The sequence below is a fragment of the Trachurus japonicus genome, chromosome 24, assembly GCF_045865225.1.
Source record: "Trachurus japonicus isolate A0001 chromosome 24, Traja_1.0".
NCBI classification, from domain to species: domain Eukaryota; kingdom Metazoa; phylum Chordata; class Actinopteri; order Carangiformes; family Carangidae; genus Trachurus; species Trachurus japonicus.
Genome location: NC_140930.1, coordinates 4,210,037 through 4,234,156, shown reverse-complemented (window position 1 = coordinate 4,234,156; position 24,120 = coordinate 4,210,037). Strand labels below are relative to the sequence as shown.

Below are 24,120 nucleotides of genomic sequence, written 5' to 3'. Positions count from 1 at the left end.
AGATACAAGCATGACATGACATCATAACTATTCCCATCACTGTGAGCTTTGCACAGGAGGAGGGTAGGACGGACGGATCAACAAACTCAGACTTTGACACGTTGTTTCCCTCACTGTTGGTTTTTTATTTTTAACCAAACCAAACCAAACCAAACCTGGACCATAACATCAATTTAATACCTGTAAATATGCTCTTTTTTCTTTCAGTTTTCCATATATTGCTGAACTCTGATTGGTGCACAAAAAAACAGTGAAAACGAGCACAGGCAAAACTGAAATTGTTCTAACTTTGACCTTTAAATGTTTTAGTTTCTGACATACTGTGAGTTTTTCAGACTGAACTTGAGGACATTAACCTCAGAGCTTCTTGCTGCCAGTTCATTTCACTACATAAAGAAAATCATGATGCAGCTGAGTTGAAGCTTTGATTGGTGCGATAGGTAATCCATCATGGTGAACGTTTCATCGCCTCCATTTTCTTGTCAGAGTCATGAAACCATTAATGTGCTAATGTGGTTTTCTGGTGCATTCAGTGGTTTAAAATGTTGGAGTGGGTTTCCAACGAACATTACACTAATGAGTGATACAGGAAGTTGAAGTGAGGACGAGAAATGATGATGGGATATGTTTGTGGTGGGGAGGATGATGATGATGAGGGTTTGTTTGTTTTGACAGTGAAAACTTCCAGTGTGTGACCTGTGTTTGAGACGTAACATGACACGAGAAAACGTCCGTGGTGATGGATCACCTGTGTCGAGGCAGATTTTGGTTGATTAGTGGGGCAGATAAGCAAAATAATTGTGCATTTTATGACTAAAGCATGAAACTTTCAGCATTTCATCTACATACTGTACCCCAAGGTTTGATTTCAGACGTGGAACCACTTTGGCGGCTGACCTTTGGTGACCTTTAGGGGTCTTTGACCTCAGCATTGCATTTTTCCACATTATTCTCCACTGGAAACATATGAAAATCTGGGAAGTAAATCATTACCAAGACATTTCTTCACCATTGTGTTCAGGAAGGTGTGTAATGTCATATCGTAATAAAAGTATCTTGTGAGGGGTCAACTAGGGGTTTTTCATGATTCGGAGTTGATCGCAAACATTAGTTTTACAGGGTCTGTATAATGTCCTACAAGAAAAAAGGGAAGAATATAAGTTATATTATATTGAGTATTTAGTAGTAATATGTGACACAATCTCTGCCCTGCTAAGGAATAGCTTCTCTGTAATACATTCTATTGGTGGTGATGTGTTTTGGGTGTAAAACTAATGTTTGCGATCAACTCCGAATTATGAAAAACCCCTAGTTTGACCCCTCACAAGATACCAAATTTAACATTTCGGAATTTTTGAAAAATCTATGGTAGATAATCCAATATAGTTACGGGTACCCCAACTTTGAGTAGTTTTTTAGGGAGTTTCCCACTGGAGTTGAATTTCAACATTTTATGACATGATATTACACACCTTCCTAAACACAATGGTGAAGACATTTCTTAGTAATGATTTACTTCCCAGATTTCCATATGTTTCCAATGGAGAATAATGTGCAAAAATGCAATGCTGAGGTCAAAGACCCCTAAAGGTCACCAAAGGTCAGCCGCCAAAGTGGTTCCACGTCTGAAATCAGACCTTGGGGTACAGTATGTAGATGAAATGCTGAAAGTTTCATGCTTTAGTCATAAAATGCACAATACCTTCCATATATGAGCTTATCTGCCCCACTAGATTTGAAAAACGTGCTGGAGTCACAAAGGTTGGACAACAAACATGTGGTTTCCTTGCATCACTTATTTTGTCCTTTTTTCACAGGTACAAAAACAAAAATAAAATGCGCTCGAGGACGTGCACCATGGAGGGTCCAGACGACGGACAGATCCAGCCCACGAAAGCCTTCATCAAGCAGGAGGACGAAAACACACCAGAGCTGACGAAGAGGAAGATGAAGGTCCAGAGGGAGGAGAAGGACGGGAAGACGACAGGGACGACGGCGACGAGGAAACCTCAGAAACCAGCAGAGAGCAGGAAGTCGACGACGAAGGATCTGTCCAAACAGGACCTGCTTCGTCTGCTGGGAATCATGGAGGGAGAAGTTCAGGTAATAAAGAGAAGTTACAGTGATAGAGATGCACAGAAGAGTTAGAGCTTTCAAACAACACAGTAAAAACCAAAACAGACCTGAAGGACTTTAGTGTCAGAGCGTTCTGTTATTTAGGAAGAAGGAAACACAACATTCCTGCAGTTTTAAATGAGAAGTCATGCACCATTGTTCAAAACCCTCCACACCTTTTAACTGCAGCTTAAAGGTCCAGTACGGCCATTCGAAGCTAATGTAAGCTAATGTTAGCAAACTTTAGACGGGTGTTGTTGGAAAACGTCGTATTGAGAAATTGAAAAATATTGAAAAATGTTCAACAAAGTCAATAAAAAAAACAAAAATTACCTGTAACTAGAACCTGAAAGCCACATAAACCGTCATCTCTCAATTGAAACTAAATGTTGAACCAAAAATAAAGACAGGCCTATTTTACAGGGAGAAAATCATATAAAGTAGCCTACCAGTGTGAACTGTTCTGCTTCTTTACTGAAGCTGTAAAGTTACAACATGTGATGATATCTACCTTTTTTTTTGTATTTTTAGAAAGTCTAAGTTTTAAAACTATTGCAACCCACTTTCACAGCCGTTACAGATTTTGTTGACCCTGATTAACTACATAAAATGTTTCATTAGCAAACTGCTGCTATTGATTATTCTAATATCAACAGTGATTTTAGCTCTGTTTTGGTCTCCACCAGCTGCCGAGGGAAACATCTGTCTCTTTAGCAGGTAGAAGACAGAGGCTTTAACACTGAATCTGAGACGTTAAAAAACAAAATTATAAACTAAAAGAGGCTAAAAAAAAACAACAACTCTGGTAAGGAGGTCTTTTATTTCCAGTGTTGAACAAGTTGAGACTAATTTTTGAAAACTGAAACTGTCATAATCTGGTGGGGTAATGGTTGAGCTTCTGGAGTTAATCAATAACCCTTTTTAATGAGTGTGTTCGGTTAGAGGTTTATTACAGAGCTGGGGAGTCGACTCTCTCTCTCTCACCTCAGCAACTAAACATGATGGACGACTGAAAATTGCAGATTTTTTTTTTAGAAACACTCAGTTAATCACATGGTTTTCGTTTCCCCCCCTCAGCAGCGTGACGGGCGCGTTATGAACTCATAACACCAGTGGAGTTTGTGATCAGCGCTGAGACATATTGACGTTTCACAGCGTGTGATGGGTTAGATTTTCAAAATAACCTTTTTGCTGCTGCCGCCGCCGGGTCCCGGTCTGATAATGATTTTCTAATGGAGCCACATTTATAAACTCCTCTCTGGAGAGGCAGGATGCTGCTGCTGCTGCTGCTGCCTCGCCCTCTGTTTCCATCCTGCTCATCTGTTTGGGCGTGTTGAATGTTTTCCATTAGCGGTGGGACGGAGGAATACCCAACACGGGAAGAGCTGCTGCTTTTTGTTCTGCTTTGTTTCACACCGACTGCGGCTTTCAGATGAACTGAAATGTAAAATAAAATTTAAATAAAAAGACACCGGAGCAGACTCTCTGGTGGAGAATATCATGAAAATATAATTATAACTGTCAACGGCCAAGACTGGTGTTTGAAGAAAAATACATAAAGATGGGAACACAATTTTATTAAAGGGATAGTTCAACATTTTGGCAAATTGCCCCATTGCCATAATCCCTATAGTCATAGCAGTAGGTTCGTTAACCTTTAATTGTCGGTGCAAGCTAATTTTTAGAACGGCGGAGCAGAGCCGTGAGCTGCTCAGAGCTACGCTACGGAGGCTCATTATGGGATTTCTTGGTTTCCCTCATCAAACTCATCAAATACACAATCCAACAACTCCACAACGCTCTGGTGGACAAGTTGTGACCTGCACATTCACCACGCTATGAGATAATAACACAACGTTACCACACAGAGTTGTTTTAGAGGGAAATGCAGAGACTGCTTGATGAAAAACTGTCCCTGAAGGCAACGCGCATTAGCGGTTTTGCATGAATTTCCCTCTAAAACAACTCTGTGTGGTAACGTTGTGTTATTATCTCATAGCGTGGTGAATGTGCAGGTCACAACTTGTCCACCAGAGCGTTGTGGAGTTGTTGGATTGTGTATTTGATGAGTTTGATGAGGGAAACCAAGAAATCCCATAATGAGCCTCCGTAGTGTAGCTCTGAGCAGCTCACGGCTCTGCTCCGCCGTTCTAAAAATAGCTTGCATGGACAAATAAAGGTAACAAACCTACTGCTATGACTATAGGGATTATGGCAATGGACCAATTTTCCAAAATGTTGAACTATCCCTTTAAAAAAAAAGAAGATTTTCTGCAGGATGATGCACACAATCATCATCACTGCCTCCAACTAACAAGCGTCAAATCCTGGTGTTTATTCCTCTGAGCTCTTCCCTCCATAAGCGTGACCTCGGATGATGCAGCTTTTATCTATTGATCGTGATGCATTCAGGTGACGTCTGTGAATTGTAGCGTCTCGTAATGACCTGCATGTGGGGCCCCCTCAGAGTCAGTCCAGGGAGGGGCCCCTGTTCCACTGGGTGACATGTTCCTTTAGCACCATGAACACACACGACACCGTCCTGCTGCCCTAAATACCGTATTAATCCGCCGCTGAAAATAGTCCCAAACAAACACAACACAACACACAGTTTCCTCCCGTTTGTCTGACCGTGAGCAGCTGTGAAGGAAATGTGTGTGTGTGTGTGTGTGTGTGTGTGTAGTGTTAAGTCCTCCCGAGCAGACAACTGAGGCATGATGGGAAAACAGTCATGTGATGGTGTTTGAGCTTTAAAAGGCAGTCGTGACATCACTGTTTCCTCAAACCTTAAATGGTCGAACCTTCAATCGGACGAGGTATCAAACACATGAAGGTCTGGATATGTTCAGCTCCTCTCTGCAGGAATGTGTGTGTGTGTGTCAGTCTGAAGTGACATGAGGTCAGAGTGAAGGGAGCGGCGCCCTCTGCTGGTCTGAAGCTGCAGGAGGGTTAGGGGTGTGAGAATCATTTATAATATCCAACAACATAAATCTGGTTTTATTGTTTCTTCTGTTTGTGTCAATTCTGCAAAAATGCATTAAAAATAAATGTGATTATTATTCTCATATCTTTATTAGTGTTATAATATTGATTTGATATGTAAACACAGTGGTTACCTGTGACCTCTAGTGACCTCACACATGCAAACAACCAGCATGTGCATCCAAATAAAATAAAAGGAGTTTACTGTCACTTGTAAATCAATAATCAATAATATTTAAGTGGTTTACAGGATGAAGTGACAAAACAAACACAAACGGTAAGACTTTAGATTAGGGAACACATATTCACCATTAAGTAGGTGCTTATTAATATGCATATAAGTAGCTTACTAGCTCCTTATTAGTAATTATTAAGCACGTATTAACACCTTATTCTACCTTTATTACACCATGAGTTAAGATTTTCCCTGATATTAACTCCTAATTATCGCTTATTCATTGTAAATCAATACATTAATGCTATACTAATACAGAGTGATAAAGGAAGAATTACTGTTGTTGTGCTACTGCCCTTATTCACATCATTATTCAGAAACAACAATGCATTAATTTACAATGAATAAGCGATAATTAGGAGTTCATGTCAGGAAAAATCTTAATTCCTGGTGTAATAGAGATAGAATAAGGTGTTAATACGTGCTTAATAATTACTAATAAGGAGCTAGTAAGCTACTTATATGCATATTAATAAGCACCTAGTTAACGGTGAATATGTGTTCCCTAATCTAAAGTGTTACCCTGATTCCTACAAAATAAAAGCACAGACAAAAAACCATAAAACAGTTCAAGTGTCACATTAAAGCTCGTCTGTTTCTCACCGTGTGCAGTAGTGGGACATTAAATAAGTGTCTCTGTGTCTGTGGTGTCTCCGTCTCAGGCCAGAGAGGATATCATCGGCATCATGAAGTCAGAGAAGACCCGGCCCGAGACCCTGGAGGCTCAGTACGGCTCGGCGGCCCCGACGCGGCCGCTGCAGGCGCTGCAGAGGGACGGGCTGCTGGTCCACAGCAGCCGGAGCTCAGAGGACGTCTACCAGAAACCCATGGCCGAGGTGAGGAGGAGGAGGAGGAGGAGGAGGAGCAGAGAGAGTTAAAGATACAGAAAATCTTTAGTTTTTATGAGATTGAAAAAACAAACAAAAAACTAAATTGTAAGTATTAAAGGGATAGTTCACCCAAAATTGAAATTTCACTCATTATCTACTCACCCTCATAGAGAGCAGGAAGTAACGGCGCCATGGGTCCTGAATTCGAAAAAAGTCTCCATACAAATGAACGGGAGTCCAAGTTTTATTTCGTGATCCGTTTGAATTGCGCCATGAGAAAAAAAAAAAGTCCTCTACCTGTTTACAACATCACGTTTCATGAAGAGAAATCAGCAGTTTATCGTTAAACGGCAACAGAAGAATGTATTTTGTGTGACGGCGCTCTACGGACTACAAATCTGGTGTCCCACAAAAAATACGTCACCAACTGACACGGGAAAGGGCGGCATTTGGTGACGTCACCTACGCGACTTGTAGTCTTTCTGGTTACGGATTCTTCGGAATTTTATTTTACAATAGTTTTACAACAAACTGCTGATTTCTCGGCATGAAACGTGATGTTTTAAACAGGTAGAGGACATATTTTTTCTCATGGCGCAATTCAATCGGATCACGAAATAAATCTTGGACTCCCGTTCATTTGTATGGCGACTTTTTTCGAATTGAGGACCCATGGTGACCGTTACTTCCTGCTTCCGCTTCGGCTCTCTATGTCGACTAAGGGCTGGGAGAAGTTTCAGAGTCCTCCGTGGCTTCTCTGAGTTACAGGGGGTCTCGGCGTAGCAGTGTATGTCTATATAACGGTTGTAAATGGATACCAACTGTCTTCGTAACAAAAAGACACACCAAAAAACATCCAAATACCTCCATGCTGCTCGTATGTAATGTCCGTCTTATATTGAAGCCCCGAAATGCGAAATTCTTCCGAAAAAAATTAAATAAGTCTATATATCAAGCTTGTTTTGTAACGGAGGATCCTCTTGGACATTTCGGGGCTTCAATACAAGACTGACATTACATACGAGCAGCATGGAGGTATTTGGATGTTTTTTGGTGTGTCTTTTTGTTACGAAGACAGTTGGTATCCATTTGCAACCGTTATATGGACATGCACTGCTACGCCGAGACCCCCTGTAACTCAGAGAAGCCACGGAGGACTCTGAAACTTCTCCCAATTTTGGGTGAACTATCCCTTTAAAGACACAGAAAATCTTCAGTTTTTATGACATTGAAAAAACAAAAAAACTAAATTGTAAGTATTAAATATCGTTCTGTTTTCTATTACAAATGAAGTTGTTTAATCAAGGAAATTAATAACTGACTTCTTCTACAACTGATCCCAGATTACATAATTATTTCCAGTAAAACTTTCAAGGAAATTACAAGAATTTTATAGACCCATAAAATCAAGCAATAGCTTTTTATTTCCCCAACATGAAAGTTTAGATGTTTCTCTCCCTCTCTCTCTATTGAAGCCAGGAGAAAAAAATCATTTTATCCAGATGGAAAATATCTGAGATGTGTTTGCAAGTCGTAACTTTGAATATAAAACATACAACAGCAGTCAAAAGTTTGGAAACACCTTCTCATTCAATGGTTTTTCTTTTTTTTTTATAACTTTCTACATTGTAGAGTCAAACTGAAGACGTCAAAACTATGAAGGAACACATATGGAGTTATATAGTAAACACAAAAAATGTTAAAGGGACAACGAGGAGTTTGTATTGGGTTATAAAAAAGTCTCACGTTAATGTGGATGAATCTACGTTACCACTTGTTAATGGTCCATTTTCGATAAATATATCGTTTTGTCTTCATAGTTATTTTGATATTATTATTTAGTGGTCGACTCGCCCAGCATTTCCTACTTTCGGTTTCCCGCAGGTCATGGGAATAACGCAGCCGAATCACAGTTTATGGTCAGAACTACGACGGTATCTGATCGTCTTCCAACCTCCGACTTTCATTCTTGATCAATGAAAACATTCTTGGCAAATGTTTTCGCTTTCCTCCGTCTTGCGCCGGTCCAAGAATTTCACCGTGTGCATGGAGGCTCATGGGAAATGTAGTGTGAAAAAACTCCGCTTTCCAAAACTCCTCGTTGTCCCTTTAATTAAAACCAAAGTGTTATCTGTCACTTGACCTAAAGCCAACTGAGATGCTGAAGGTAAAACAGCAACAAGTGCTCAGCTCTGACTGAATTAAAATGTGTGAGAAGCTGTCATCAAAGCAGAAGGTGGCTATTTCGAAAAATCTAAAATATATAAAATATAAAACATATTCTGCTTTGTTCAACACTTTTTTGATGTCTACATAACTCCACATGTGTTCCTTCATAGATTTAATGTCGTCAGTTTGAATCTTCACTGTATAAAGTGATAAAAATAAAGCAAAAACATTGAATGAGAAGTTGTGTCCAAACTTTAGACTGGTAGTTTCACTGTAACGTTCACTGAGATGAGTCCAGTGTCATCAGTAAAAGGATTTACGGAGGACCAGTCATGTCCAAACTCTTATTTTGGTGGTTAGGTGCATTTTTTTAAGTTGGTGCATGAAAGCAGAGTCTGAAATCCTTTATGTTCTTGGGCGGCGGTTGAAAATATGATTGTCCACGCTCAGTGAAGTCTGCGGGGGAGCGATGATACGGTGAAAAGGCCGAACAAATGAGCAGCGAGCGTGAAAACGTGCGAATAAAGGTCGAAGCTGTGCAGAGCGAGTCTCCACACACTCAGCTGTTGTTGGTGGTGGATAAAGGGCCTGGATGCTGAGTCTGGGAGGTGGGGGTCTGGGGGGGTTAATGTATGTTAATGTTGACGTGGTGTCTCCGTCAACAGTTGGACCGGCTGGAGGACAAGCAGAAGGAGACGTACAGACGGATGCTGGAGCAGCTGCTGCTCGCAGAGAAGTGTCACCGCCGCACCGTCACCGACCTGGACAACGAGAAACGCAAACACGTCGACTTCATGAACAAGAGCGACGACTTCACCAACCTGCTGGAGCAGGAGAGAGAGAGGTGAGGGAGGAGGGAGGGTGTGTGTGTGTTAGAGACATGAATGTCACAGTTAAACATTAGAATATTCATTTATTTCCACATTATTTATGTTTTAATAAAGTCGTTGAGGCGACAGGTTTGTGCAACATCATCAGTGTTTCCTGTTGTTTCCTGTGAGATCTGTGCAACAAGTTTGTTTTTATGAGGTTTTTAGTTGTGACCTGCAGCAGCATTTGATCAGATTCAGGATCAGAACTGGACGTCATTTGATTTTTATCATAGTCTCTGAGTTGCAGTGGCTCATTTGCATTTAAAGGGACAGACACTGAAACCAGCCGTTCTGAACAGGGCTGTTTAGAGAGGATGAAAAGAGCTGTGATGGTTGATCCTTGGGGGATTTGGACGAAAGCATGTCACAGACATGTCTTTAAGACACCTGGGAACTTTTTTAATTTGTAAAAAGGGGGCAGAATATGTCTCCTTTAAGACTATAATCTCTAACCGATAATGAGTGTGCAAACACCAAGTTATGATGAGGTTTTAGTCGTCTGACTCCATGTTTTTGATCGGGAAAAAGTGTTAAAAATTGTTTTCATTGTGCAGCAGGTGGAATATTTTTGTTTCTTGATGTTTAGAGATGTTGTTTATGATTCTGAATTTACCTTTAAAACAACAGTTGGTCATCCCCAAAGGAATTTAAGTCAAAAGCAACTGGACTTGGTTATTTGGTTATACAAATAACCATAATGATGACCTGGACAAATGAGAATATTCACAGGCTTAACAAAAGTTGATGTTTTTAAATGGCCAATGATTGGGACATGAATGAGATAATCACACCTGACACAGAAGTTCATAAAGATCAATCACATTTATCATGCACGTCTCAGCTGGTTTCCTGCTGATATTTAGGTTTTAGCAGATTATTGTGTGATTTTAAGGTTTAATACTTTCAAAATGGAAAAATAAGTAAGTTTCAACCCTATTACACACTGATAATGTAACACTGAGGATTGATACTACAGACTTGATTCTTACTGTAGAGATGTGAGAGAAGTTCCTGCAGCAGGACGATGATGTGACTCTAAGCCGTCACCAACATCTCACCTCCCTGAAGCTCGGCAGGTTTCAGATTCTCATCATTCAAACGAACGCGTCTGTGCACGTTCAGATTCACAGGAGTTTGTTTATTTGCCGGACGGACGGCATCAGATAAGACCCGCAGCAGGGTTCTGGGTGATGCTTCTGATAGTCGGGGCGATGAATAATCGCACTTTATCAACCATCGTAAACACGCAGCACGGCAGCGTTGTCACGGCTACGGGAGGCCGGAGGCTGCAGGAGACGTTCAGGAGTCTCCGCTCAGTGTTCTTCATTTCATTACACTGTTTATTAGATTATTATGAAGCGTCCATTCAGTTTATTATCCAACACTAATAATGACAATGAGTAGTCATGGAGAAATACAGTGTGCATCAGAGATACGTCTGACGTTTAATCTTGTTTGGTTGATGTGACGTTTAGCGGACGTTGGGTTTTTCTCACGATAAAAATGTTTGGTGACCCTTTAATTTACAGGCCGCTAATTACGTGATAATGTCAAGAAATAACAGTCAATTTCATAGTAATGTTGAGGAATATCGCCAAGAAATAACGATTGATTGCATACAGTAGAAATAGCCCAGAAATAATTGATTGTAATTGACAATTGCAAGGACTTGATGGAGAAAAATTCTGGCCTTTCCCAAAAAAATTCAAAGCATGAAAAGCATGTGAATCTTTTTGCATTAGGGAAATTGACAGTTATTTCTAGGCTATTTTTTTTTACATTAATACCCAATTAATTGTTATTCTTTGGTTATTTCTTGACATTAACAGGTAATTAGTAGCCTGTAAATTAAAAGGTTACCAAATATTTATATTACATATGTCAAGGCGCTGCTGAGATACAGATGTTGTATTTTGGATACTTAACAACACGGCTGTAAAAACTATTTACGTTCCGAAGCTCAGAGTGGAGCTGCTCCACAGTCGCCATCTTGGCAGCTTGACTCCGCCCCCTAACTCCCAGCTAATACAAATAAGGGAAAAGAGGTGTAGCCTGAAACTTGCTAAATCTCAGCCCTTCACACTTTGAGTAGTTAAAAGGAAATAAACAGGAAATGATCTGTAGAGACCAAAGATGTTTTTGTATGTTTAAATCTCAACATGGGACTGAGTCACTCTAGTGGTCGGGAGAGGAACTGCAGCTGCTGCTTCTTCTCTGTTGGTTCCTGTTTAAACCCAACAACAAATCAACATCAGCTGTCGTCAGGTTAATGTTGATCATTGAAAACTTATTGTCTATTTTAATCCTTCCTGTTCTGCTGTTCTGTGTGTAAAACCTAAATTTGGGCCTTTAAGAGTCGTTTAAAGCCGCTCTGCTGTGGAAAAGTTGAAGAAATCAGGAAACTAAGAAAAGAAACTGGAGCTAAGTGTTTTGTTCATGGTGCTTCACAGTTATGAGCCTCTCTCAAGTCTCTGGTCGTTGAGTTCAACACCCTGCTGTGATGTGGGTCACTTAAACATCCAGAGAATCTGCCTCCTCAGTTTTTATGCGGCTTGTTTATGGACCGTATAGTTCAGACATGTTCATCAGCGCGTTCCTCTTTTTAAAAGCAGCGTTCAAGCTTTTCTATTTTCTATCTCCTGTCTCTTTTCAATAATAGATGTTGCATCCTCCATGCTCCTTTCTCCTTTTCCCTGTTTTCATGTAAACATCCTGCTGGTATCTTGTCTGCGGACTCCTCTCACACTGCGATCGCGGCAGGTTAACGCGAAGCAGCCCCCAAAACAAACCCAGGGAGGTGACCAGGGAGAATCTGCTGCTGCACAATAAAACATCACGTCACCACACAGAGAGAGACAGAGAGAGAGAGAGGATCGCTTCACATCTGCTCGCCATGCTCCATAAAACTTCAAATACTGGAGTCGTGCCTCAGTGCACCTCATTCACCTCCTCCTCTGGATCTCATATCTGTGTTCATGGCTCATAGCAACGTCCTTCAGACTTCCCTCTGATTGCCTTCATGCAGAGCGGTTGAGTTTGAGGAGCAGCAGTGCAGCGTTGGGCTGGATTCACCAATATGTTCTTAAGAAATGTCATTAGAAGAAAATTAAGAAGTTCAGAAGAAAGTTCTTAAGTGCAATTCCTTAATATAATCTTAAGAACAGTCTTAAGAACAGTCATTTCTTACGAATTTCTTATTTTTCCTACCTAAAGTGATAGTTCAACATTTTGGCAAATTGGCCCATTGCCATAATCTAAAACTTGTCTAAAATGTAATATTAGAGGTTTACCTATCCACCGTAGGAATTTTAAGACAGGTCAAGGTTGTCTTAAAGTTAAGATAAAAGTAAAGAACAAATTTGAGAACTTTGATTTCAAAAATACCATTTACTCTTAAGTTTTTTCTTAAGAAGAAAGTTGAGAAAATACTTAAGAACTTTTTTGGAGAATATGACTTATTCTCTTTTTTCTTCTTAAGACTGAAGTTAAGAAAAAAAAAGACATTTAAGAGGATTTTTTTTCTTAAGAAGGTTTTGTGAATTCGGTCACACCAGTGCAGCGTTGGTTCTCGGTGATGAGTTGCGCTGCTGCAGCTCTCAGCTCCGTTTGATAACACATTCCTGTTGGCTGCAGTCAGTGTAGATCCGCTGCAGGTGATATCATGAATGAGTCGACCCTGAGCAGAAAGAGACAGAGGGTGATGATGATGTCACCGCCACCAGAGATCCTGTCCGACGATTAGAAGACCTGTTTGCAGAACGACTGTCATGGCCTGATGCAACCGCACAAAAAAGGCTTCTCCTGTTTCCTCAGCAGAAGAAACCTGCTGCAGAGTGTACCGTCAGGATTTCAGATTTAGATTTTTACTGGAGTCTCTAATACCCAGCATAAGTAATATACAAAACTAAAGTGAAGAATCCATGGAGGCCACAGTGGTGTATTAATGTCATTAACATGTCTAAATCTATAAAGCATGTTCAATCATGCCAGACTTCCATTGACTTCCACAACATTTTTGATTTTACGACATTGAAATCTTAACTTCACTGTATTTTTTGTTTGTTTTCTTTGCTGTTACAGCACAATCTGCACAACTCATGGACCTATCAGGCCATTTGTAGTTGGTTTTCATGTGGTAAATAAGATAAAACAAGAAATGGAAGTCAATGCCTAAGTGGAAAGTTGGAAGATTCAATAATGTTTTGGGATTGAAACAATTAATTAGAAACCAGAGCTTAATTGAAAAAGGCCAATACGAAAAAAGGCCTACATGAAAAACATGATTTTTTTAATCTCTTGGGCACAAAGAGAGAACCAAATATTTAAGGTGGTGGAGACCAAACACGGAGCTTAAAGTGAGGAAACACTGGACTGGGATGATCAACAACACTAATTTACATTTTACTGGAGTCTCTAATACCCAGCATGTAATATACAAAACTAAAGTGAAGAATCCATTGCGGCCACAGTGACGTATTAATGTCATAAGATACAGTTATCATGTCTAAATCTATAAAGCATGTTCAAGTGGTGACGTGTTTCATAAAGATAAGTTCTATCATGCCAGACTTCCATTGATTTCCATTCATTTTTACGACTTTGAAATCTTAATTTCACTGTATTTTTTGTTTGTTTTCTTTGCTGTTACAGTAAAATAGCACAATCTGCACAAATCATGGACCTATCAGGCCTTTTGTAGTTGGTTTTCATGTGGTACATAAATAAATGGAAGTCAATGTCCAAGTGGAAATATAGAAGATTCAATTATTTTTTGGATTTAAACAATTTAGAAACCGGACCTTGTTCAAAAACCGCCAATAAGTATGTAAAGTACATGATTTGTAGTTAATCCTGCAGTAACTGATTTTTTCAGTCTCTTGGGCACAAAGAGAGAACCAAATATTTAAGGTGGTGGAGACCAAACACAGAGCTAAAAGTGAGGGAACACTGGACTTCGATGATCAACAACAGTAACCAGCCATTTTCTAATAACTCCACCATATCAGTGGACAAAAGATTCTGCTTCTGGTGTGAGGAAAAACAATGGCAACGATTATGGTGTACAAATTTGCTCCTCTACTTTCGGATTATTTTGTTTTTGGTGAGCAGGAATCTGAGCAGCATGAATGAAAGTCGTGGCTGCAACAGCTGCACTTCGCTGGTGGAGAACAAACACAGAGCGAACAATATGGTCAATATTTACCAAAAACTTGTTTCCACTTCCCCTATTTGGCCCAAAAAACTCACTGCAACTTCTTCATCTTTTGCTTTAGTGATTACAACGGAAACTTTTTGCTGTAATTCCAGAATCAGCATAATCTTAATGAAGTTTACACGCTCTCATTTTTTACACAGTTCTCATGTTTCGATGGTGTGCTTCCGTCTTTTTCACAAGTGTTTTCAATGTCGAACTATTAGAACAAACACATAATGAACCCCTTTGGACTATTAACGAGGTTTTATCAAACAAATGGCTCCTAACTGCTGGGCTGTGCGACCCCGAGGCCCCCGGTCCCAATCTGCCTGGTGGAGTTTAAAAAGTTTAAACCACTAAACCACATCTGTCCTCAGAAAAATGTAGGTTTGATTCTCTGTAATTTCACAGCGGCGGCCGATTCTGTCTCATGGTTAAAAAAAACAAAAAACAACCTCCCGTCTTTACCCCCTAAATAGTCGACAACAAACTGCGGCTCCTCAGTGTCAGAGCTCGTCTGTTCTGAATGTTAATAAGGATGGTAATTATTCCGACTATAATTAGCTCCAGATCAGCGTATTCCGGTCCGACGTGTTTGCTGCGGGCTCAGCTCGCCTCACTTTTTATGAGCGTTTTGGGGCTTTCTTCGCTTTCTCTGTGTCGGGCTTCTGTCTATGAATAGATGCGAACCGGGGGAGTCTTTCTGCAGAGTCGACGTCTCACTGTGAGTTCACAATGACAGTTACCCAGAATCCTCGGAGGCGTGAGGACAAATCGGAGTTATATTCATCAGAGGAGGAGTTATTAAACATTAACAGTTTAGTAAAGCTGCAACTGGAATCAAAAGTTTTGCATCTGAATCCAGTTATTTGTTCTAACCTGTAATGGGGTGTATTCATTTAAATTATATTAAATTGCGGTGTGGTGCAGCCAGACTTCAGCCTCAGGTCAAGAGTTCTGTTTTAAGTGTTTTTAAAAAAGATGGCAGCCAATCAAACATCTGGATTCCTGAAGGTCTTTCTGACCCGATAAATCACATTTGTCTCGTTTATGTGATGGAGTAATCTTTGTTGTCTGCTGCTACAGATGCTTCGTTCGCCACTTTGCTCCAGACTGAAGCAGCTGACTTGACGGTTAGGCTATTAGATGGCGGCAAAGACCAGACAGACAGAAACAGTTGAGTCAGGAGTGGACAGATTAATAGGAACAAGAAGCTGCAGGTTCAGGTCCAACCCAGTTTTTACCCTTTAAACTCCAAGGAATGGGAGAAAATGGTAGATTTGAGACTAGGCCTACACATTATTTAAAGGGATAGTTCACCCAAAATTGAAATTTCCTCCTCCGTGGCTTCTCTGAGTTACACGGGGTCTCGGCGTAGCAGTGCATGTCCATATAACGGTTGCAAATGGATACCAACTGTCTTTGTAACAAAAAGACACACCAAAAAACATCCAAATACCTCCATGCTGCTCGTATGTAATGTCCCTCTTGTATTGAAGCCACGAAATGCGAAATTGTCCCGAAAAAAATTAAATAAGTCTATATTTCAAGCTTGTTTTGTAGCGGAAGCTTCTCAATTTTGGGTGAACTATCCCTTTAATGTTATCTACTGTCATGTTTTCTAAATATCATGTATTGTTTTCATTTTGTATAATGACTTGATTTCTAGTTTATTCAGATCTAACCAAAGCTGCCAATAATGCAGCAGTTTCTATTTCTGGGGTCCACTACATCCAACAAAATATACATACAATTACGTAATGTAACATCCAACATTTATATACATTTAATATTAAATGTAATACAGAGCCAGATGTGTCCCTGCTTCTTATTGGCGGGGGTCACCTGGGGTCAATCCTGTGCGGAAGAAGTATTCAGGATATTTACCATCATGTCATATGTTCAAATCAAATCATGAAACAAGACATATTATACTGTATGTGTGTAAGAATATCACTATGTATATGTACATGTTCCCATAAATAAGTGTTGAGCAAAATACCATCACCTCGCCTCGAATTACAGCCAATCCTAGTTGTTTAATTAGGTTTATATTGATCAATATGGCCAATTTCTACTAGTTTTTCCTTTCTTTTCATTGGTTTTTCAGAGTCATTGTTCAAACACCAAGTATAATCCATATAGTTTTATTTCTTAATTATCATTTAAAATGAAATTTGGCTGCTCTACATCTGAAACAAACAAGGACACAAATCGTTGACGTGCCATAGTTACGTTTTGTTGCTAGGCGACCTCTAGTGGTCATCGTGATTATGACAGGAGAAAAGGGAAAAGTGGCATAGACGTAGAAACAAGCTCATCTTAGTCCTGGTGGGTTTTTTTTTTCTCAGTTTGACCATTTGTTAGTGATTTGACGCTGGACTTAGAGAAGAAGTGGATGAGGAGATAATCAGTTTTTTTTTCTTTTGTTGCTGTTCTATTGTTTTTACCATTGAATCTCCGTGGGAAAGAGAATTAATTTCTCTCTGGAGCGATATTCTTCTTAACATCTACTAACAACTGGCATCATCATGTTTTCCTTCGCTTTGTCGCTGGAAAACATCTCAGGGGCTTTTTAAAAAAAACAAAAAAACAATCTTTTTACCCGGTACGAACTGTAGCCTAACGTTCACAGATGATGGAAGATGAAATTTCTTTCCCACGTTCAATGAGAATTAAAGGCATCACAATTACGTTAATGCACCACGAAGCGCTCCTCCTGAGTTATGTATAACTTTGTGTTTTGGAGTAATGAAGAGCAGCGATGGAAAGCTGCGTCTGCATCTGTAAGCTCTTTGCACTGCTCATATTTGGCTCATTTAGGAGCCTCTGCGATGCAAAAACCACAGGCCTCCTCTGAAACCATGAGCTCACACACATACAATCCAGCCGCTACGGGGGAATTTATATCCCATGTCCTCGGCCTTTTGCACGATACGGGGGGATTATAATGAGAAAGGCTGTGAGAGTCTGGCATTGTCCTCCGCAAAACAAAACCAAAAAAAAAAAAAAAGTCTCGCCGCCTTGCCATTGTTGCCACGTTTCTATGGAAACGACGCCGGGGCTGCAAGGGCAGACAGGAGACAAGTAGTTTTAAAAAAAAAAAAAAAAAAAGTAAAGGAGTAAAGTGAGGAGCAGAAACTTCAAAGTGTGTTATGTCACACCTTCCTCCTCCTCCTCCTCCCTGAGGGTTAACCCTAACTAAACAGTTAGAAAGAAGAGGAAGAGCTTCGTCCTTCTCCTCCTCCTCCTCATTGAACCCCTCCTCCCTTAGCAAAGAGTATTATACTTGAAGTTCATTTTATTAAAGGGACAACGAGGAGTTTCTATTCGGTTATAAAAAAGTCTCACGTTAATGTGGATGAATCTACGTTACCCACACTTGTTAATGGGCCCATTTTCGATAAATATATCGTTTTGTCTCTATCGTTATTTTGTTATTATTAGTGGTGGTGGAAATGCTGGGCGAGCCGACCAGCGTTTCCTTACTTTCGGTTTCATGGCGAGTCATGAGAATAACGCCGCCGAATCACCGTTTATGGTGGGAACTACGACGGTATGTGATCGTCTTCCAACCTCTGACTTTAATTCTTGATGAATGAAAACATGAGTCTGTCTTGCGCCGGTCAAAGAATTTCACGGTGCGCGGAGGCTCATAAATGTAGTGTGAAAACACTTCGCTTTTCCAAAACTCCTCGTTGTCCCTTTAAAGTATACTTTATAAGGTAATTTTAAAGCAGAAGTGAGCGATCCGGTCGTCTTGGCTAACTTCTTGTCAGCCGATGGAGTTAGCAGCCCCCGCCCTCGTCATGGATCTACTGGTCTTCGTCCCTACGTCACCACATTCACACGCATCCCTTGGCTGCACATACAGCCCTTCATGCCGTTCTCTCTCCTCATTGGATAAAGCTTGTAGGATACAAGGAAGTATACAAGAAGTTTTCTCCTCGGCTTACAGCAGAGCAGAGTGACTGACAGACCTGTGTTTCAGACCAAACACTCTATAGAAGTGATTGTTGTCGGAAGATATAACTATTTAAGACTTATATTAACACAAACATTCCACTTACTTCTGCTTTAAGTTTACAAAAGTACACTTCCAAGTACTTGTAGTACACTTTAATAAACTACTTTTTGCTAAGGGCCTCCGTGCTCCATATATGGAGGCGTGGGTGACATCAGCAGCCAGCAGAGCGGTGCCGTTTAGCACAACATCCACCTTTCCCATTGTCCGCTGATGACATGTTTGGAATGTGATGGCTAATTCCCCGCGGAGCCACGGCCCCTCCCTCCATCCCTCCCTTCTCCCTCCTCCTCCTCCTCCTCCTCCTCCCTCCTCCTTTCCCTCGACCCTGACCCTGTGAGACTCTGAGCAGCAGCAACAGAAACAATCTGGCTGCTGCTCAGCTGCAGAAACTCTCTCAGACATGGATCAACCTGCCCGGCATCACAGCTCGTTGGTAAGTTGAGTATAAGTAGAGTTTCGGGACAGAAGTTTGAAGTTTGACAGAGGAGGAGGAGACGGTGTCGTGGTGTTTGTGTAGAGTTTAGATTTATTTTAGCAGTGCTGAGACACTGCAGGAGTCTGATGTGACGGTGCAGCAGCAGCAGCAGCCGCCTCCTGCAGAGATTAGTTAAACATCCACCGACATTAACTCAGGCAGGTTGAAGTCTCTCTGAACTTTGTTGGCAGCTCTGCACGGATTCATCCAGCTGCTCTGGTTTTGTTTAGGTGACTTTAAATCTGTCAAAGTAGAAAAAAAATCAACACGGCTGTGAAGATTCAGGTAGAAAGACATCCAGTAGTGACACATGGAGACAGGTGGAGGTGCATTATCTATTATTGTCTGTCTTCTAAAGGTGGATTTGTGTTTTTTTTGTTTTTGTGCACAGTTAAAAAGGAAACAAGATAAAACAGAGATGTGCAAACCAGAGACTGCAATTCAAATTTAAATAAAATAATGTAGACGATGATAAATTTACAAAAAACATCTGGATATAATTGCACGACACGACCGTTAACGCTGCAGCTCAGTTACATGTAAAGTCAATGGAGGAGGAGAGAGGAGGTCACGGCCTGACAGAAACAGAGGTTCTTGCATGTTGTTAATCTACTTTGTAAACTGACAGAGACGACAAGAGGAAGAGGGAAAGAGAAGATCAGTTAGAGGCTTAACGCACACACACACACACACTAACTACAGAAACAGTGCAGCGGTCATGTTCACACACATTAATCAAAATGAGTCACTGTAACATTAACTGGAAATCTTGTTTTTCACCGAGCCCCAGTGGTTTAATGTTTCACCTTGTTGAGGTACAGGTGCACTCCGCTGCCCGGTGACATCACCGCTGGGGGCAGTTTCAGGTGAAACAGAGCGGAAAATGGTGAATCAAGGAACAGAATCAGTGTGGGCTTCATCCAACTTACTGAAAACAACAATTTTGCTCCTCTTTGTCGTCGTACTTTACCACTTCTGTCACATTTCTTATAGAAACAAACATGTGCATGACTGTGAAAATCTAAAACTGGCCGGTCTGGTGTGTTTGCTTTCCTCTTGTTTGGGTGGATGCATGCTCTTGATTTCACATTTCTTAACCCTCCTGTTGTCCTCCTGGGTCAAGGAAGGAAGGACGAAGGGAAAGATGGGAGGAAAGGAAGGAAGGGAAAAGTTAAGGAAAGATAGATGGAGAGAGGAAACAGACTGGGTCAAAAAGGAAGGGAGGAAGGAAGGGAGGAAGGAAGGAAAAAAGGATTGTTGAAAGAAGGAGGGGAAAAGGAGGGAAAGAAAGATGGAGGGAGGGAACAGATTAGGTCAAGGAAGGAAGCAGAAGGATGGACGGAGGGAAAGAAGAGAGGAAGGAAGGAAGGAAGGAAGGAAGGAAGGAAAGAAGGAAGGGAAAAGGATTGTGTAAAGAAGGAAGGGAGAAAGGAAGGAAAGAAAGATGGATGGAGGGAACAAATTGGTTCAAGGAAGGAAGGAAGGGGGAAAGGATTGTGGAAAGAAGGAAGGGAGAAAGGAAGGAAAGAGGGAAGGGAACAGATTGGATCAATCAGGAGGGTTAAATCTATAATATACATAAACCTGACACATTTTTATCACTGCAAAGTCTGAGAGTTGTTTGTTTGCCTCATCGTTTGACTCTTGACAAAGCTGTAAAAACCGTTGACCTTGTTGGTGTTTTTTTTATGAGCTTCTGGACTGAAGTGAGATCAGCTGAGTGAGTCACAGCAGAAGTAACTAAATCCCACACTGACCTGCAGCTGTAACTCTTCCCTGGACAGCAGAGGGTAATCTCTCTGTCAGACAGAATCACCAAAGTTCAGGCCCTAATGTGCTGCTTTTCTTTTCTTTATTCCCTTTGTTCCCTCGTGCAGTTTCCTGCTGCTGACATTTTTCTGCTTGTCTGCTTCATGCAGAGTCTCTTCTGGCTGAAGAGATGTGTCCAGTCTGATACAGGAATACAGGAAATTATAGTTAATCATTTTAATTCGGCCGCCACATGTTAAAAGCAACACTTTCTCACACGAGGATACTAACTTTTCTACTTCTGTGTCCAATGATTCATGATTGTAAACATGTTTGTCAACATTTTGATGTAAAATTGATCCAGGGTTGGCCACATCTGCATTGAAAAAGTATTCTGTTAAAATATGTTTGATATTCAACCAAGCTTCTCACATCTTGTACTATATTCTGTCTGTTTCTTAGACTCAAGCGGCTGCTGGAGCAGGAAAAGGCCTACCAGGCTCGTAAGGACAAAGACCACAACAAGCGACTTGAAAAGGTCAGAGCAGAGCTGGTGAAGCTCAAATCCTTTGCCCTCATGTTGGTAGACGAGCGACAGCTGCACATCGAGCAGATTGACCAGCAGGGCCAGAAGATCCAGGACCTCAGTCAGAAGCTGCAGGACAAAGAGCAGCGACTGGTGGCCACGACCGACACCGCCAAGGAGGACGGCCAGAAGGTCCTCAAGCTGGAGGCCGATCTGGAGCACAGAGCGGCCAAGTTCGCACAGGAGCACGAGGAGATGATGGCGAAGCTGGCCGACCACGAGTCACAAAGCCGACAGCTGAGGCTGAAGCTGTCTGGGCTTGCGCACAAGATCGAGGAGCTGGAGGAAAACAACAAGGCGCTGCAGAAATCAGAGGAGGACCTGCAGGAGCTGAGGGAGAAGATCAGCAAAGGAGAGTGCGGCAATTCGTCCCTCATGGCTGAGCTGGAGAATCTGCGGAAGAGAGTGCTGGAGATGGAGGGCAAGGACGAGGAGATCACCAAAACAGAGAGTCAGTGCAAGGAGCTGAGGAAGAAGCTGCAGGAGGAGGAGAACCACGTCAAGGAGATGAGGCTGGAGGTGGATAAACTGCAGAAGAGGATGGTTGAGTTGGAGAAACTGGAGGGAGCTTTCAACAGGAGCAAAACGGATTGTGCTCAGCTTCATACGAACCTGGAAAAGGAAAAACGTGTGGTGAAGGATATGGCCGGCGAACTGGAGACGGTGAAAACCCGGCTGAAAGAACTGGAGGCGTCAGAGTCAAAGTTTGAAAAGGCAGAAATGGTCTTCAAAGACGATCTCATGAAGCTGAAGTCCTTCACCGTCATCCTGGTGGATGAAAGGAAAAACATGTCGGAGAGACTCAAACAGGAAGAACAGAAAAGTGATGATTTAAGTAAGATGTTTAAGGCAGAGCAGGGCAAGGTCACAGAGGTCACAGAGAAGCTGATAGAAGAGAGCAAAAAACTTCTGAAGTTCAAATCAGAGATGGAAGTTAAAGTGACGTCACTCACCAAAGAGAAAGACGAGTTAAAAACCAAACTTGCAAGTGAAGAGGAAAAGTGTAGGGAGCTTACGCATAAGATAAGTGGTATGAAGATAAGAATCGACGGACTAGAGGAGAGAGAGAGGGAAATGCAGAGGAAGTGGGCCAACAAGGACGGACACAAGAATCCAGATGAGGACAACAAAGTGAAAGAGCTCACGTTAGAAATTGAAAGACTGAAGAGCAGGCTCAAGCAACTGGAGGTGGTGGAGGGAGATTTAATGAAAACAGAGGATGAGTATGATCTGCTGGAGAAGAGATTCAGAACAGAGCAGGACAAAGCAAACACCCTCTCTAAGCTGCTGGAAGAAATGAAAAGTCAGATCGCCAGAAACAAGGCGATAGAGAAAGGCGAGGTCACGAGCCCCGAGGCCGAGCTGAGGATTCGCTGCAAGATGGAGGAGGCTAAAACCAGAGAGCTGCAGGCCGACGTCCAGGTCCTGAAGGAGAAAATCCACGAGCTGATGAACAAGGAGGACCAGCTCTCCCAGCTCCAGGTGGACTATTCAGTCCTGCAGCAGAGATTCATGGAGGAGGAAGAGAAGAAGACGAGCATGAGTCAGGAGGTGGACAGCCTCATCAAGGAGCTGGACGCCACCAAGTGCTACAGTCGCGCCTTGAGGCCGAGTATGAACGGCAGGAGGATGGTCGACATCCCGGTCACCTCCACGGCGGTGCAGACGGACGCGATGGCCAGTGAGACCGCCGAGGACGAGACGACGGCGGGCTTCATCCGAAAATCCGTCCTCGAGGAACACCACTTGATGAGCAACCTCAGACAGCGAGGTCTAAAGAAGCCGACGGTCCTTGAGCGGTACCCTCCGGCATCTGCAGAACTCGGGGCGAGAAAATCCTGGATGCCCTGGATGAAAAAGAAAGAAGCCATCACTCTCACCCAGACGACTCCTGGGAAGACCAACGGGGCGTCTTTGCTCCCGCCGGAAATGACCATGTCCCCAAAGCCGGGTCAGCCGCTGCACATCCGGGTGACTCCGGATCACGAGAACAGCACCGCCACCTTGGAGATCACGAGCCCTCGAGCCGAGGACTTCTTCTCCAGCACCACGATCATCCCCACTCTCGGCCTTCAGAAACCTCGCATCACAATCGTCCCCAAGCCCACGACCGTGAGCTCGAAGAGCAAAACCGGCGGCGACACAACTGGTCTCAATCGAGCCAAGTCTCCGGTCACGATAACGACCATCTCCAGGGCCAAGAGTCCGGAGAAGACAAACGGCGGTCTCCAGTCTCCGGTGTCCATCATCACAGTCAGCACCACCCCTGTGGCCGATGCTTGTGCATCATCCGACCCTCACGAAGCCACTGCGAGTCGCACAGTGATCAAGATGACCCCAGAGAAGCAACCGGGGACTGCACCAGTCAGGAAGTTCAATACAAACAGCAACATTATCACAACAGAGGACAATAAGATCCACATCCACCTGGGCTCGCAGTTCAAAAGGCCCTCTGACGGATGCAGTAGTAGTCCCATGTTGAAGCTCAAACCTCTTGGTACGAGCTCAGATGGTAAAGAAGTCTCCACGGGAACAGTGCTCCGCTCCCCACGCCATCCTGCAACGGGCAAGACAACTCAGAGCAAGATGACAAGCAGCATAACAATCACACCCGTCACCTCGGCAGCCGCCAGACCGACGCAATCAGTGGTGAGAGCTTTGGCGATCGTCAAGTCGACCGTCCTCCATCTTGTCTTTCCTTTCTTAGGGATAGTTCAACATTTTGGCAAATTGGGCCATTGCTATAATCCCTATAGTCATAAAAGTAGGTTTGTTACCTTTATTTGTCGGTGCAAGCTATTTTTAGAGCCGCCAAGCCGAGCTGCTCAGAGCTACGCTACAGAGGCTCATGGGATTTCTTGGTTTCCCTCATCAAACTCATCGAAT

General features: G+C 42.3%; 1 protein-coding gene across 4 annotated transcripts in view; it reads left to right on the top strand.

Annotated features, from left to right (window-relative positions):
• The first annotated feature begins 1,836 nt into the window (after positions 1 to 1,836).
• filip1b (filamin A interacting protein 1b) overlaps positions 1,837 to 24,120 on the top strand; it is a 28,607-nt gene continuing 6,323 nt past the window's right edge. For 3 of the 4 annotated variants that reach the window (XM_085770772.1, XM_085770771.1, XM_085770770.1), the window contains exons 1-4: positions 1,837 to 2,103; positions 5,995 to 6,168; positions 8,997 to 9,175; positions 21,111 to 23,883. In XM_085770772.1, the coding sequence (XP_085626898.1) occupies positions 1,837 to 2,103; positions 5,995 to 6,168; positions 8,997 to 9,175; positions 21,111 to 23,883 (3,393 nt within the window). Of the gene's footprint in view, positions 2,104 to 5,994; positions 6,169 to 8,996; positions 9,176 to 18,739; positions 18,858 to 21,110; positions 23,884 to 24,120 lie in introns of those variants that run through there. The other variant, XM_085770773.1, reaches the window with a different exon arrangement.